The sequence below is a fragment of the Chaetodon auriga genome, chromosome 16, assembly GCF_051107435.1.
Source record: "Chaetodon auriga isolate fChaAug3 chromosome 16, fChaAug3.hap1, whole genome shotgun sequence".
NCBI lineage: Eukaryota > Metazoa > Chordata > Actinopteri > Chaetodontiformes > Chaetodontidae > Chaetodon > Chaetodon auriga.
In genome coordinates, this window is record NC_135089.1 from 2,820,434 (window position 1) to 2,837,989 (window position 17,556).

Sequence of the window (17,556 nt, forward strand, 5' to 3'; positions counted from 1 at the left end):
TATGATAGCAGGTTGAAAATGTGTCATACTTTAATTATACATTATAAAATATCAATGTGTAAATTTGTAAAAGAATGAATTGCAAAGTCGACTGTCAGAGGTGGAAAGGAACACAGAGCTCAAGAAGACTTCATATGTTTAATATTTCAAAGGGAAATAATGATGTAATTAATTATGTTCCAAATTTTATTTACTTTCACAGCATGTCTTGCTACACAATTATCGTTTAAGCTACTCAGCTATGACTTAAAGCAGCAACTGGACAGCGGTGTACGAAGTACTCAGATCTTTTACTGAAGTAAAACTAGAAAAATCACGGTGTGAAAAGACTCTGTTCCAAGTGAAAGTCCAGCACTCAAAATCTAGTATCAGCATCAAAATATATAAAAGTGCTGAAAGTAAAAGTACTCATAATGCAGAATGACCCAAGTCTGAATCAAACACTATCGCTGGCTAAGAATTAGTGATGCATTAATGTGTACGTTTAACCACGTTATGTACTGCCAGGTAAATAAATGCATCATAACACATCATAATTAATTGATTTGCAATTTGTATTAATAATCTGAATCTGAAAACTAACTAGAAGTAACCAAAGCTGTCAAATAAATGTAGTGGAGCGAAAAGTCTGAAGAAGCATGAAATGGAAAGTAAAAGTACCTCACAGCTGCACAGTACTTGAGTAAATGTACTTAGTTACATCCCACTACTGCAAACTGACCATGTGTGTTTGTAATCTAACTGATGATGTCGTGTTCGTATCGACTGTCTGAGTGTGAGCAACTTGTACACATTACACGTCAACTGTTAGCCACCACCAACAACTGCAGTACTTCTGTACAGATACACACTGTCTCTCACACACACACACACACACACACACACGCACGCACGCACGCACGCACACTCAGCCTGCACAGCCTTTCTTTGTGGTATTGAGTAACAGGGCGACGGGCGGATGTGAATGAGCTCCACCTGCAGCTGCTGTGCACAGCAAGCGGTTTGGAGATGACGACGAAGATTCAGGTCAGACTCACATCTTTACACTTTCCTTCCAACAAACCTTCACTCTATGACGACGTTCACGTACGCTGCAGACGCTTTAGGAAAGCATGGATCCTGGAGACGTGCATGCTGTGACAAGACAGAGCACGCTGTCATTTGGATTAATGTCATTATTGTCATTGAATTATTACATTTAACAACATGAAAATCCACATCAGGACTTCCAGATACTATGAAGCGTTTATGAGATGAAAACAACATTGAGCCACTTTTACTTCTATTATCGGGTTTGGCTCCATAATATTCCTCAAATTCAATGATTGATTTCTGAAAATAAGAGTGTTTGAGAGACTTTTATCACCTACTTTGACAATAATTTATAAATCAAATGTGCTTCATTGAGAAAATTTATGACCGAACATTTTCTTTCTTGCTGATTCACATGCAGACAGGTAGACGACGGCGGAGTGAAGCAATGCTGACTGACACGAGCCCTCAAGGTGATCCGATTTTCTGTCATGTGCAATAACACTCCATCAAGATAAGATTCACTGATTGGCAAAATGTCAACGCTGACATGTGTTATGAGACCACAGCTGCAGTTTAACATTGTGAAAACAATATGAACCATAATGTCTCACATCACATCACAGCACATCACACCTCACACGTGCAATAAATGGAGAGCAGTAAACATTTGTTCTCGTTTTCTTTGTAGCGAGAAGCTTCTCTACAAACGGGACTTCATCTGGAATTGTTAAAACTGAACTTCAGGCTGGTAATACAGATAAATACACAAGATTAGGCTGAAATGCAGAAGCCACCTATAAGGCCTTTGATACTTTAGTTTATATCCTACTTTTGTGATTCATATTACTACAAACAAATACATTTGCAATTGATCAAATTACCACAAAAAATGAGCCTGGTGCCTTCAGGGCTCCTGAGGGTCTCAGTCCCTGAGCATCACTTCATTGTTATTTATGGGTATACTTTCAGTCTTGGTGTTTTCTGCACAATGCTGTGTTGAATTGTTTTTCTAACCATCCACACAGCCAGTGGTTTCCGTTCGTTTGAGACTGAATTCATCATAAAACAGTCCAGACTTCAAATGAAGCTGCGCTTGATTGTAGTAAAACTATGATGTAACTTTCACAAAAATGGAGCAGGCACAGATTTTTGCGTGTGAGGGAGTTTATTTTCTACATACAGGTGTTGACCTTCTTCCTTGGTCTTCACTGAATAATGCAGCAACATCCTCTACACTCAGCAACGATGGCTGAGACACAGACGTTCAGGTTTTCTCTCAACAAGCTGAGTAAACCTGCTTTTCTGATCAATAAACAGACAGACCTGCATGTGCACATGCAGGAGAGAATATTTTGTAGTAAAACGTGCGAAAATCCCTCTAAAACGCTTTAAAAACTAATGCTGAAATCAACAGGTAGGTCTACAGTGCAAATCAAAGGCATGTTAACAGTGCTACCAAGCTGCAGAGTGAAGCATGTTAGAGAAACTTCAATTGACCAATTGGTTGATCAATTGTTTTTTTAGTTTTATAACAGGATGGCTGTCAAAGCCAATATCTGATGGATCTGATTCTATTGGAGGTGGAAAGTCTCTGATGTATCTGCCACACCCTGTGCAGAATAAGTACAATACAGTGGAATAAATCTGTGATAACAGCATAAAAAAACATGAATCATTGTCTTCATGTATGTGCACACTTGTATGTTATACATTTTCTGTGTATCTGATTAAATGTTGTGTAGTTCACGTTCAGGTTTTTTGCGTACCTGTGTTGTTTTGTGCACATGTGCAACTAAAGCACTGCTGCAGAAGTGCAGGGTTGTACTGTGACCTTCCACTGGTAAATGCTTCACAGACGAAGGAGGACAGCGGTGAAATACGAGGAAAGGAAAGGGAAGTTGGTTCTAATTAACCAGGAAGCAACAGAACGTAACAGAAACTGTCCTGATTTTCCGCAAAATAAAACACTGCTAAAAAGATAGGATGTGACATATTTACAAAATGTTGAGAGACGATCTTATTGTCCCATCCTTTTTTTTCCCAAATGAAGGATACAACATGAAAACACATTTTAACTTTAACGAGCTTCTATGGCAATGTTCACGCGACCTTTAGCACATTTCAGTCACGTGCGTGGATAAATTCAATGCTTTGAGCACAACAAGCAAAACTGGATTCACCTCTATTGTGTTGAGTTGGCAGCAGAAATGTCAGAACTATCTACAGGCCTAGATACCTTTAGAGGTAAGCCAGACAATAGGTTTTTGGGGGGGTTTTGATAAACAAACTTTTTGCCTCATAATTTATTGTGCCCAGCCAACAAATACTGTAGCTATGTGTCATTCGATTGCACTACTTGTTCAATTATTTTAATAAAATATATGAAAAAAGGAAAAAGGATACATCATTTTATCGTGAATAACTGGTCTATATTCGTCGTTGTTTTAATCTTTCAGATCACAGCCCCAGTTACATTGTGCACATATTTAACAATATATGCCAAAAAATGCTGCATTCTTCTAGCAAAATTCAGTCCAGTTACTTCCTGTAAAATATGACGCGTGCTTACGTAGACATGAACTAACCAGTTTCAACCAATGATATCATGGCATCCATCCATCAATCAATCTTCAACTTTTGGCGGCTAGCTAGCTAGCTAGCTCCGGCATGGTACGTGTGTGTGTTTTCAGGTGTTTGCCAGCTCAAACCTTTTTCCTTGGGATGGTGAGTTGTCCGCGTCTGCCTGCTGTGGTAACGAGGTGTTTGAAGGAGGCAAGTAGTCCTCCACGACTGACTGGAAGCCACCGTCCAACTCTGAATCACCGCGATTCTCCATGTTTGTTTTGACACGCCCACTTGTTCTTGTGGGCGTGTGGTATATTAATAAAGTTTGATTGACTGATTTAAAAAATAATTTGTATTTATTTATGTATTTATTTATTTATTTTTACCGGAAAGTCTGATTACACAGCTAAAACATTTTTGATTAGATTATTCCATCCTAGTTACAAAAAAATTCTCTATGAACATGCAAATATTGTTCATTACTGAGGGCCAACCATTCTAACCAAAATTTCTCCTAAATCACTTAAAAGTCCACCAATTAAAAGTCCTACCAGCACTTTAAAATACCACTAATTTACACGTAATATCTTGCTGTTTTAATCCAAAACCGAAATCTAAAAACAACAAATTCGCTATTTTGTGTTAGACTCTTTCTTGATTGGAAGAAGTTGTCAGGCGACACCAGGAAGTCACGAAAGGTCCATCCATAGGAACGCTAACATTACACTGTAGAGCAGCAGATTATACGTTGTTTTCTTGTTTCTTGTGCCGATGAATCAAACAGGATATATTGTGTTAATTAGCTGTGGTAATAGGCTGGTCAGAGCCAGGATAGGTATTCCACCCGTGTCCAGTCATTAAGCTAAGTTTAGCTAACCGGCTGTAGCTTCATAATTAACGTTAAACGGACAGGCATAACAGTGATGACTCTCACCAAGAAAGCGAATAAGCTATTTCACAAGATGTCAATCAGACGTGGAAACTGGCATAGAACGTGTCAACAAGTTGAGTTTTATTTTGAAAATGCGGAAGGAAGCGACACTTTCTACAGCCCGTGGTGGCACTGCGAAGAGAGGCGGGCCTGGGGCGTCAGTGCAGCGGAGCGACGACCGCAGAGGCAGAGACACGCCGCGTACATATATCTTCCGTCTTTACCAGAGTATTTTCTGTTCAGCCAGTTAACAGAGCAGGAAAACATCTCTCACCCAAACTTTTTATTTGTTTATGCGAGCATTTTTTCGGGCTTCTAAATATGCTGCTGTGTTCACACTTGAGAAGAAGAAGAAGAGGCCAGCCTTAGAATAAACCCCACAAACTGAACTCCGCTCCAGAGAGGAGGAAAGGTAGGATGAACAATGTTGATTAAAAGTCATAAAAACTTTGTAAAAATCAAACACCAGACTTCCTTGTAAGAATGATTCATTTTAGTAACGGCTCACATCTCTTCCTCTTTCTCCTTCTCTCTATTTTTCACTTCTCTATCGTTCATCTCCACGTTAAATAAAACAAAACCTTAGCTGAAATTTTTACATTATGTGATTGAATTTGTTGTTTTCAATTGAATGAACCCCGTTTGAAAATCTCTGCAGCGTCTATAACAGCCAACACCACCATTAAACATAATAATTTGGCTTTTTGAATTAATAATCTATTCAGCTGACACCAGCAGGCTGCACTCCAGTCTGGATTGTGTCACTCAGTCAGGTGTACTTTTATACAGGTACACAGGTTAAGTCTTCATTTGTTTGTTAAGTATGTGTTTGTTTAATGGATGCTGCTGTTTGATTTGACCTGTGTGTTCCTCCGCTGCATGTTTTTACTCCCCTCACTTTGGGGAAGTGATTTTAAAAGCTGTTGTTGGTGTGTGAGAGAGGATTAACAGAGTTTTATTCGTTCTGAAAAATAAGTGTGATTTGTGTGTAAACCAGCCTGTGTGTCACCACAGAGGTCAGACTCTGGCGTTAGAGGTCAGTGCCCTGTTTGATCTGTGAGCGACCTCATGTCAAGACATCCTCCGCTGCACACATGGCACACACCCTTCTGCACCCTGTGGTGGCTTATCAAGAGCACTGAGGGATGAGTCGACTGCCGTTAGCCACACAGTCACAATCGGTTAATCAATCAGATGAATTAATTATTGTCTCAATGCACCATTTTGTTGTGAGCATGAGAAAAGTTGTGAAAGACGCCTGATAAAATTTCCCGCAGTCCAAAGGTGTCTGTTTCTGCAGCTTGTTTTATTTGACAGCTCAGCTCGCGACAACATGCAGAAAATTCGAGCTCAAACGATCAATTGATTAGTTGATTGATCGAGATATAATCAGCAGCAGTGACAAACATTCTGTAATTCCAGCTTCCCAGATGTGCAAATCTACTGCTTTTCTTTGCCAAATATCATTTCCGTTTTTTGAGTTGTTACAGACTAAATGATTGATCAAACAGGGCTTCTTGTCACATGTCTCATGTGTTTTTGTTAGCAGTTCCACAAAAGAGAGATTTCCCCTCCAGGCCGCTCACATGGTTCCATTTGAATAACTGGCCAAATGAACAAAGTTTCACTAAAACAATCCAAAATGTTAAAAAAAACCCATTAATAATCTCACAGCCCCTCATATTCTTGGAGGGAGCGTGACCCCGAGGTCGGGCACCGCTGGACTAAACTAAACTTTTTTCACCAGCAGCAGTAACAACAGTGAAATGCTGCTGTCACACTGATGCATCAGATCGAGCCGTTAATGATGCAGGTGCAAAATCAGAGAAACCCCCCCCCCCTCCAGTTCAGACAGTGAAACTTAATGCAACACTGCAGGCAACACTTCAACTCACAAGTGATACGATTAGTTGCACTGTTGAAGAAAGCTGAATGCTGATAGGAATTTGTTCTACATCACCTCAGATTGGATCAACAAAAATATCTTCAGAATCTATTAAACACAGTTGAAAAGACACTGAAGAACTGACTCACATCTTCAGTGGACAGAGCACCCTGAAACAATTTCAATAATCAATTAATCCTTCAAATTGTTACTTGTCAGCCAAAATGCCAAGAATTCACCTGTTCCACACCCTCAGAAGCTTTTCTTTGTCCTCTCTGATAGTGAGCTGACTGTCTTTGGTTTTCGACTGTTGGTCAGACAAAAACAAATTTTTTTACTCTGAAAAATTAGGAATAATAATAATTATATTATAATAAATATTAGAAATTAATAAAAGAATATGCTGATTTGGCTGTGATGCAGCCACATCTCTCTGTCTGTATTCGCCAGTGTCCCGCCCACAGCACTGATTGGCTATACGTTATGAGTAACAGCCTATCAAATCTGAAGGCTGCCACAGACAGGGAAGCAGGAAGGCATGCACAGACTGGAGCGAGCAGACTCTGAAGCACTTTTCTCCTCATGAAACCAACAGCAGCGACTGTCCAGCGATGAGTATTTGGTTGGCCAAGAGCTCATCAGCCATCCAATCAGACGGTGTCAGCCCCGCAAAATGTTCACATCAGCAGAGAAAAGAATTTGCACATTAATCAATAATGAAAGTACTGTTGGCTGCAGGCCGCGCCTCCAGCGTATTGACAGTGTATAGAATGCCCTATTTGTCTGTGAACGTGTCATGCAGTGAGCTGGCTGCACTGCAGGAAAACCACTCGCCATGCTGACCACCTCGCTGTCAGAACATTTGTGGTTAAATTCTACACAAATGACACAAAGTGATGGTAGAAGTGCAAACATGTCTGAGTGTCAACTTAACAATTTGGTACATGGCAGCGAGTTGACCGTCGCAGCGTTTCAGGGTTACAGGAGCGAGTAGTGTGCTAGAAAACAGGTTGAATAAATGAATAATAATCTTTCAAATCCGTAACTGTTTTTCAGCGTCTCAGATGAATTCTGGAGGCTGTGATCACACCCACCGCAGTGACTGAAAATGGATGAATTTGGTGTTTGAGATCAGCCCTCTAATGAATATAAAGCAGGAGTCAAAGGGATTGCTGAACCAAACCAAACCAAACCGTCCATGAATTCCTTCACTTTGACTCAGAACGCTTTCAGCGATGCTCTTTTCCATAAACACTTCAGGAAAGCCCCCCCCCCCAACACAAACCTCTGAGAGAGCATTGACGCGGTGGATCAGTGGATATCACACGAAAGCTGACTGAGATTTAGCACCAATCAGTAGTTTTAGCTAACTGTTAGCCGACTGTTCAGCTAAGGATTTCACTCTCTTATCTATTGCTTTATACTGTCGTTGTCCTGAGTCGGCACTTTTTTGTTTGAAACTTCACCTCATCTACCAGGTCAATGCAGATGATTGTGTCATGTTTTCGCCGAATGTTGTTTTAAGCGCTCACTGTAGCCTCCGTCTTAACCAGCCATGAGGTGATGCTAACGCCGGTGAGTTAGCTGTCGACACCTCCAGGAGCGCGCCTCCATTCTTCACAGCAGCTTTTTCAACTGTTTTATCCATTGCTTTTGACGAACGACTCCAACTGTTCATCCGTTGCTTTTGAACAGCAGTTTGAGCCGTTTGTTCAGTCTTTTCAGTGACTTTTCCTTCTTCTGTTAATCTTCATTTCTGTTTTTTCAAATTGGCTGAGCTACACAGTCATCAAAGCTTTTATCTAAAAGAGGTCCTCTCTCCTCAGAAATATAAGAAATAACGTTCAGCAGTCTGGATTTATTTTGAAAGCCGTGTGTGCAGATTAAAAGTATGTGAATCTTTCATTGAAGGATGTTTGTTTGTCTCGTGGGGAGTGAACACCATGAGCATTGTACATCTACTACTAAGATACTTGAGTTCAAATAAGAAACTTGTAAGCTTGCAATGCGCTCTACAGCTGCATGCGTGATGCAAAGGCTTTTTCACGATTGCTCACCACATCCTTCACTCCACAACCACAAACTGAGGGAAGGTTTTATTCACGTCTGTGGGAAAATAACCAAATGTAACACCCAACGTACAGTAATGGCAATCATGGGACTCAAATTCTGCCTGTAGCTCTAATTTGCCTTTTGATCCAAGTTTCAGAAGTTAAGCTCTTATTTAATTACATTTTTTGATCTTTGTGACCCCACCCTGTTTGTGTATCTGTGGATAAACTGTAACAAATGAGGAAGTGGCTTTTATGACTCTTCCTCGTTTAAAAATAGATTACAAATGAATATTTCCAGTTCCTTTACTCTCCACATTTCCATGTTCTTCATTCATGCCGAGAGCTTGGAACCAGACAGCTGCGTCACATCTGACCACTTCATCCAATTACTGTGTAATTACCAGGAGCTGAGGGATTAAATGGTTAAGTGGATTAACGCACTGGTAACACTGGTGTTTGAGTTTAATGTTTAGATGTTGTCAACATCTTGTTGTCTTCCCTCATAAAGCAAACAGAAGCCCGATGAAGACTATTGTGTAAGAAATCTTTAAAATCAGCTCTAAATCATGAAGAGGGTCTCTCTGCCTGCACATCGAGTCTGTGCATCTGCACATTTACCACTTTTATTAGCCCAAATGTTGTGCTTTGGATTGTGGAGGTTATGTGGCCTCAGCTCAAAAACCCCTTTAACACTTTTATCACCTCGACACTTTTTTTTTTTTTTTTTTTTTCAACAGAAAATCACACATTATGTTGGGGCCTCAGAGACACGGCTGTTAAACACGGCTCTGTGTCTTTGAGTGATGGACTTTTTACGCTCCTCTACACTCCTAAACTACCAATCAGTGTATTAGGTAATAGGAGTGTTGTAAGGTTGTTTATAGGAGGTCTAACAGTGAATCGAGCCCAAACATAAGAAAGGTCACTATGTAGAATAACATAATATTCAGCTATTTCTCTGTCAATGACTTGCATGTGGTTTAATATTTTAATTTTGCGGCTCTATATTTGCTTTTGATGTAAACGTATTTCCCCAAAATGTCGCACTAATCCTCTACACACTGCAGAAGTCGTTTGGATGAAATATGCTGCCTGTAATAAAGTTTTAGGACATACGTTTCTGTTTTGTGATGAACTATGAAGGCAAAATTATTCTTTCAACCGTCCTTAAATTGGCCATTTCATTGATTATTAGATTAGAGGCTGCAAGTCGTAAAAAGCACATTTTTTCAAAAAGTCAGAAATATAAACATTTCTGTCTAATACTACACTTCAACGTTTTAAAATCATCTTGTGACTTCCTAAAGATAATCTTGTGACCCTCCCCAAACCACAGCTGGTGTGTATCACTCTAAAAACAGAGCGATCTCATCGGCGTTGACACCTCGGAGAGAGGCGTCTCTCTCTGCTCCCACAGGGCTGATTTGTCTCTGACGCTCTTTTAGCATTTTCCTCTTGACAAACTGCAGATTTTAAACGAACGCATGCTGAAGAGCTGAGGGTTGTTTTTTTAATCTTCCTCCATTTTTCTTTCTCCCGGCATAGAAGCACCTGTGGTGGACTCTCCGATCGCCCCGTTGCACCTTTTCTTCTTTTTTTGAAACCTTCCTGAGCTTCAGCCTGTGCCGATGGAAGCCAGAGGAAAGTATGATTTTGCTGCAACAGCAGACGATGAGCTCAGCTTCAAAAAGGGTGACATACTGAAGGTCAGTGTTTGCTGATTGGATGATTTTCTCAATGTGGTTTCAAAATCTTTTAGTATATTTGTGTGATTTCTTGTTTCTTTGCTCTTTCTGCTCAGATTTTGAGCCCACAGGATGACTGGTATAAAGCAGAGATGAACGGACTGGAAGGATTTGTACCACAAAACTACATCGAGATGCAGACTCCGAGGTGACAGAGTTTGTGGGGGAGTTTCTTACCTTATTTGGGATGGCATCCACTTCATTCCTCTCGTAACCTTTGCTAAATATACATCATTTGACAGTCCTCCTGATTCTACCTGTGCAAACCATGTTGAGATCCCAGTGACGACGGCTGTGAATTGTGCGACAGGACAGCAGATAAAACAATGATAAAATAAGAAAAAATGAATTTTTTCTCTCTTTGTGCCTCTGTAAAGTCAGTTTAGTAGCACTTGAGACTGATTCGGACTTTTTGACAATAACCCCCAGAGACCAGGAACAGGGCTGTGAAAATACTTCATTCTAGGTTTGCCGTTTCTGCTGTTGTTTAGAGAATGTGCAGCAGGTTATGTGAGGTTGGTTTACATCAGATAAGCAGCGGCAGTATATCCTCTGTGTGCATGCAGGTGGTTTCAGGAGGACGCCAGTCGCAGCGCTGCAGAGGAACTCCTGAGGCACAAAGATGTGGGAGACTTTGTGATCCGAGGGTGTCAGAGCTCCCCCGGAGACTTCTCCATCTCCGTCAAGTGAGTGAAAATAGTATTTGTCTGTAAATTAAGTGCAAAGATATTCATCAGTCTCGAAGATCACTTCGTCATATCCTGAAGAAAAGCCCGTGATGGAGCTTTAATCAGCGTAGAAGATTTCTTAATTCACAAGATCACTTTCGTATTGATCTTCGTCTTTTTTGTGTCTTGTTTTTCCTGGTTGCTAAAAGCCGCCTCTGAGTAGTTGTTGTTTGTGATTGCAGCTACTGTTTTCATGCTGCTTTTTAAATATCAAAGGAGCTTCTATGAAGCTTTCTTTTTCTGTCCTCGCAGAAACCAAAACACATGAGTGAGGAATGTGTTCAGCAGCATGTTTGTCTGCTTTAGCACGTCCAGCTAACTGGCTTACTTCCTGCAGTCGTAACCCAGCATGACTTCCATAAGGCCTGGACACCCTGTCCCTGTGCCAGGTCTGCACCGCGACATGAGGACAGGTCTGTTTCTTTATGTCCATGTCTTCCTCGTGGATCATTAGCTGGGACATGCAGCTTTAACTTCAGTCTGTTAGCATCATGCACCAACTGACTTATGGAGCTAATGTTAAGATGATGCTTTATTACAGCTGATACAATCTACCAGCAACAGTTGGCATTTCACATGGCCAAATTAAAAGCCTGCGTTTGTCTTCCTACCTGTTCTGATGGTAAATCTGTTGCTGTTATCGCTGTAAACTCTGCGTGTCAGAAAGCCTGACAGGTGTGGGTTTCTGTCACGACGCAAACTTCATTGTCATCGACTCAGCGTCTCTAACTTATTAGCCAGAAGGATGAATGTTAATCTGTAACCAGCTGGTATGCTAACTGTTAGCCACGTGGTGACACGTTTACAGTAAATATCTGATCAGTTACTGAGAGAGTCGATATAAAAAGCCTTCACCAGATTAATTAGTGATGAGATGATCAGCTGCAGCCAGAGCGAGAGGGCGGGAGTGGATGACCCCGGTTAAAGAGTAACCACCTTTAAGGGACGCTCTGAGAGGTGAAGCCAACGCACCTGCAGCGAGGCAGGGGTCATTTCATTGGTCAGCACAACACTCGGTGTCCTATTGGTTGGGGGATTTGGAGAAAAGAGTCTGAGCGCAGATGTTTCCTGAGCGCAGAGAGCAGCCTGAGAGCGAGGAGGAGGTCTGGAGATGGACCTCAGGAACAATATGTCTGACAGCGAGCGTACAGTTTGAACAGAGGCAGAGCAAATCTGGACTGTTTGACTTTGGGGGCAGGCTTTGAAATCGATGAGTCATGCTCTCAAACCACACTCTGGAATAAAAAAGGAAAAAAGTCCCATAGTTTATCACATAAAAGTGTGATTGAAGTCTGTTAAAAGGTCATTTACACTTACTAACCTGATTTAACCGTCAGTAAACCAATATTTCCCTTCTGTGGCCATCGATATATGTAAACTCTGACTCACTATCTCTCCCTCTTAGTTTCTCTAATGTGCTGCAAACTCTGCAAAACTTGACATATTTACAATGAAGAGGCAGCTGCAGAAGCAGCGGCAGAGTAAACAAGACGGAGCCGGAGTGAAGCAGGCCTCCAACGCGACGTTCAGCTGGTTTACCTCAACGTGTCTGCAGCCGTTAAGATCAGCAGCAACACGTTCAGCCTGCACACGGCCTTTAACTCGACTGCTCTCGATGTTGTTACTGATGCTCTGTGGACTCTTTCCTGTAAACTTTGATGTTGTAGTTTTGTACATTGACCAGCAGAGGACAATCCAGCCGAGGACTCAGCTGGAGCTCTGGAGCGATGGAGCAGGGGGAGCCGTCGGCTGTTCAGGTCCAGCTAATACAACCCTGCACTCCTGTGTGCACGCTTTATCTCCCCCCAGACACGAGAGTGACGTTCAGCACTTCAAAGTGATGAAAGACAACAAAGGCCAGTACTTCCTGTGGTCTGAGAAGTTCACCTCTCTAAACAAGCTGGTGGAGTTCTACAAGGTCACCTCCATCTCTAAAACCAGAGAGATTTACCTGAACGATGGCAGCTCGGACAGGAAGAGCCCCTCCTCGGCCCAGTCGGTACGACACATTTATGTTCAGCTCGTCTGCTCGGCTTTGATTTGCTCTTCCCGTAAAGAGTTTATCTTGTCAGAAACCAGAAGGCCACAGTAACCTTCGTCGGTGGGTTACTTGTTAAAAATATATCTGGTTATTGTGTGAAACTGACTGTTATTCTACCACAGCGTGTGCACAATGGACACCTCGCTTTACATCATGCACTGTTCAAATGTTAACGTGTGTTATTGTTTGCTCAGTGTCAGTATATTTTTAGGAAGTTAGAAGAATGTCTACTGCGCTTGTTTACCGTCATATGGGAAGTTGGCGTATTCCCTGAAGTGTGTTTATGTGATTGCTTCTGCTTCCTTGCTGCCCTGGAGTCCGCGAGGCGCTCACATCTTTGTGCACACCAGAAGGAAAATGGTTGATTTGTGAGCATGTGAGCAGAATCTTGTCTTTTTCCTGCTCTGCTGTACTTTCTGATGCGGCGCCGTGCTCTTATCTCCTCTGTGTGTGCTTCCTTCTTGTAGGTGAAGAGAGGAAGTTTGCCCGAACAGCGTAACACAGCTGCAGCCGCCGTGTCGCCGCGCAGAGCTTCAGATCAGCCTCACAACCAGCTGGTACGCACACGTTCGACCTGCCTTTCCCGACCTTCACCAGTCGTTATTTATCCATCGCTTACAGCTAACTATTACTTTAACTGCTCAGTAGCTATTTGAACTGTTTTTTAAAACATTATTAGCTAACTTTTTGTATTACTGCTTGCTAACTATTCAACTTTATTCACTGCCCGTAAGCAGCGATTTCCGCTGTTTCTAAAAGTATTTTTTCACGAGATCTTTCAAACATTTATCCCTTCTAACAGTTTCGACTGCTCTTCTTCACACTCTCACGTCATGTTCAGGTGTTTCAGTGTCTGACTCATTATGTGGATGCATGTTTTTCTCTGTAATATTTCCTATTTTTTTCAAATAAGTTAAAACCACAATCTTTCCTCAGCAACTGCCAAAAAAACTCCCCTGGGGGCACAGGTGGTCCTGGGTGGGAGTCACGGCTCTCTACCATTATGACTCATAGAATAATTCCCTTTTCAAAAGGGTTTTTCAGTGATTTCAGTTGTTTTTATGACGTTTGAGTGTCTTTTATTCTCTTTTGGATGTGTCTTGTTTTTATCGTAAAGCATTGAAAGGTGCTGCATCATCGAAGTTTGTTACATTATTTGACGGTAATATTTGACTGTGTCTGTTTCAGAAGCACAAACGTAAACATTGTGTTGTTCCCTCTTTTCCAGGCTAAGCGAGTTGGTCTGGAGGAGCGAGCTCACACCATCGGTCACACAGGAAGAAGCAGCCCCGTCAGCTCTGCTTATCCTCCCCGCCGCACATCTGAAACCATGCCTCTGCCTCAGGTCAGGAAAACGCCGGGCTCAAGGAGTCCGAGGCAGAGCTGCAGCTCAGGATTACTTTTCCGTAATCTGTTAATCTGAGAGAAGTGGCGTCATCAAATGACTGTCTGACAAACAGTCCTAAACACATCATTTACTGTATAATCAAAACGAATCAGGTCATCTGACCAGAACTGGAATTTTGCCAGCAAACGTCCAAATTTCTGACTCATTTTAAAACCTCAGTTTAGTCATTTCTGCCGTCAAATGTCAGCGTATCCCTGACAGCAGTTTGTCCACTGAAAATAACAGATTTGTTCCCTAAGTTCTGTCATCTGTGTCATGACATTACTTGATTTGTTCAGCAGCATTATCAAACGTCTTCAGTCCTGCAGCTGCTGACGTCCTTTGATGAAGACTCGTTCCTGCCGACGTCCTTCACTTCACAAACATTAGACAGCACATGCTTCAGTGCCGAAGTGTTCGCAGTGAGACGCTGGTGGAAGAAGTTTTCAGATCCTTTTTGAGTATTTTAAGTGCTCGTTATTAGTTAGAGCGAAGAAACGAAACAAGTTAAGAACTGAAATGAGTAATTTGAGTTATTTGTATGTTGAGGGCACACATTCCTATTTACTGAAAAGCTCGTGTCATGATAAAAGCACTGAACTCCTCTTCATCAGTTGCATTGATCGAGGTGTTGAGCGTCACTTGGTGTCCTCCTGCTGTCCCACAGAGGGCGTCGGTGGTGCAGGTGAAGGCTCTGTACGACTTCACCGCAGAGGAAGACGACGAGCTCGGCTTCTGCGCCGGGGACGTCATCGAGGTGCTGGATCGCTCTGACGCGTCGTGGTGGAAAGGGAGGCTGCGGGGGAAAAGCGGGCTGTTTCCTGCCAACTACACAATACAGCTGTGAGAAAACACCCCGGGCGACGCTCTTCATGTGCACACATCCGCAGACTCGCTCTGCAGGTGCGCCGGCCCTGAATTTGTGTTGTTGAACACAAACACTGAGAAGTCAATGACTCATCTAATCTAATCTCTGGACCACATGGCGGCACCTCAGGACTGAGTCAGTCGGTGTTTTCACTGTATACTGTATAATATTCACATACATGCTGCCACTCAGTGCTTGTTCAGGATTGATTGAATATTTTTGTGTCAGTAATTTACAAAAAGGAGCAGAGACAAAACCACAGGAACTCCCTGAAAGCAGGAGCTGCTGCAGCTGGCACCCAGGAGCGCTTTTCCTCTCTACTGACATGTCTGACAGCAGGTAATCATTGGCAAAATGCTCACTGGCTGGGCTGCTGTTGAACTGACTGTAATCCAACTCATGAAGGCATATTTTAGATCACAAAAGATTCAGTATACATCTTAAGACGTCTGAGTGCTCATTGACTTGGAAATATAATAGTTTTTTTATCACTGATTTCATTTTTAAATGTAACTGTGGATGAAGAGGGTCTTGGGGTGAAATCCAGCCAAAGAAAAGCCTCTCAGGAAGGTTTTTTATTTTAACAATAAGGACTTACTGTGTACTCAGCTCTTATTACCATATTTCTATGGAATCCTGATATTGGTTTATACCTTTCTGAAGTTAAAGGTAAGTCCTGCCCAGCTGCATGACAGCAGCCAAGGCCAGCCACAATACAACCAGAAGGAAGCAAAGTTTGACTTCAAAATAAAAGCAGGATTAGAGCCTGCGTCCTAATTCCCAGACTAGATCCTCTGAAGGATGCAGCAGCTGCCTCCTCCACCTAAAAAAGGTTCATTACTCATTAAGTCCAGAATTTTCAGTGTCATGACCCAGAAGATGTCCCACATAGGGAGTGGTGTGGCACAAAGATCTTGACCCCCTCCCCATTAAATACATCTGTCGCCTTGTCCAAATGTGTGATGCTTCCGCTATGAGGTGTTAAAACATTAGAGGACAATATCCGAAGGTGGGAAGTTGTTTTACTCTGGCACCTTCACTGAGAAACCATTACTGTATGTCACAATAAAAGACGACCAAACGGGACTTTCTTTTAAAGGGATTTCTTTTTTTTTTCTTTTTTTTTTTATTACATGACATTTCTTCAAAGCTCACATTTGCAGAAGCTTAAGTTTATATTACGAGTTGCAATTTCCCACTTAATCACATGCTCAGTGATAAATGTATTCATATAACTTCTATTCATGTGTAAAACCCGTCATTAACCACAGAGCCGGGCTGATGTATTTATACGTGACTGATGGTAAATGGACTGTGATTATATAGTGCTTTTATAGCAAAGCGCTTCAAAAAGGGCCTTTCATTTACTCCATCGATGGCAGAGCTTTTCTCAAGGACACTTCAACATGTCGACAAGGGGAGCCGCGGATCAAAACACCAGTAATCAAGCCACTCAACCTCGTACATAGAATGTGGTTACAGGACACTTTTCATCTTTACAAGTAGGCGAGAAGCACCTGAACACACCATCAAACCAGCCCTCCAAAGTGTACCTTTTTCACAAAAATACGTTAAATCTGAAAGAGCAAATGTTGACAGTTTCATTCATTAACCAGCGACTGATGATGTGACTGATTTCCCTTTTCTGCCTCAGCTGCATTTTTGGTGTTGATGAGGAGAGATGAAGGAAGATTTATTACACTTTCATCCAGCAGCTGATTCTGAAACTCTTTGCTAAAACAGGACACATGATGATGTTTAGGTTGGGGGACTGTGAGGGCCACAGCAAAACCTCCAGCTCTTGAGGTAATCCGTTGTGGATTTTGAGGTGTGTTCAGGATCACCGTGTGATGTTTGCTTCCAGGATTTGTTTTTAATTGAATCCATTCTTCCCTCGACCATCGATCGATCCACCCAGCCGGCAGGAGGAGGCGTGTTCAGCTCATGAAGTCCTGCACCTTTTTTCTCCAAACATGACTTTGCTCAATGTGGCCAAAATGTTGCTTAAGTAAAACTATCTAAGTATAATCAAGAAAAGTATTAAAAGTAAAAGTATTCAGTGTAGTAAAGTGTCCCCTGTGACTGTTCTACTCTTCTATCTGATCTCATTAGACTATCATCATATTTTAGAGGATCTTCATGTGTTTTGTATGTAAAATTCTTAATTTTTAAAGTAACTTAAATGAATAGTGGATCAAAAACTACAATATTTCACTTTTTTATGGGAATGCAAGTAGAAAATGGGAGGGGAAAGAAAGACTCAAGTAAAGTACAAGTACCTGAGTACAGTACTTGAGTAAAGGTACTTAGTTTCCAT

General features: G+C 41.8%; 1 protein-coding gene across 1 annotated transcript; it reads left to right on the forward strand.

Moving 5' to 3' along the window:
- Positions 1–4,649: 4,649 nt before the first annotated feature.
- grap2a (GRB2 related adaptor protein 2a) lies at positions 4,650–16,333 on the forward strand. The gene is made up of 8 exons (XM_076751548.1): positions 4,650–4,943; positions 10,016–10,176; positions 10,272–10,363; positions 10,782–10,901; positions 12,753–12,942; positions 13,452–13,541; positions 14,213–14,329; positions 15,039–16,333. Exons 2-8 carry the CDS (start codon positions 10,099–10,101, stop codon positions 15,216–15,218), a joined length of 867 nt encoding a protein of 288 aa, XP_076607663.1. The 5' UTR covers positions 4,650–4,943; positions 10,016–10,098; the 3' UTR covers positions 15,219–16,333.
- The last annotated feature ends 1,223 nt before the right edge of the window (positions 16,334–17,556 follow it).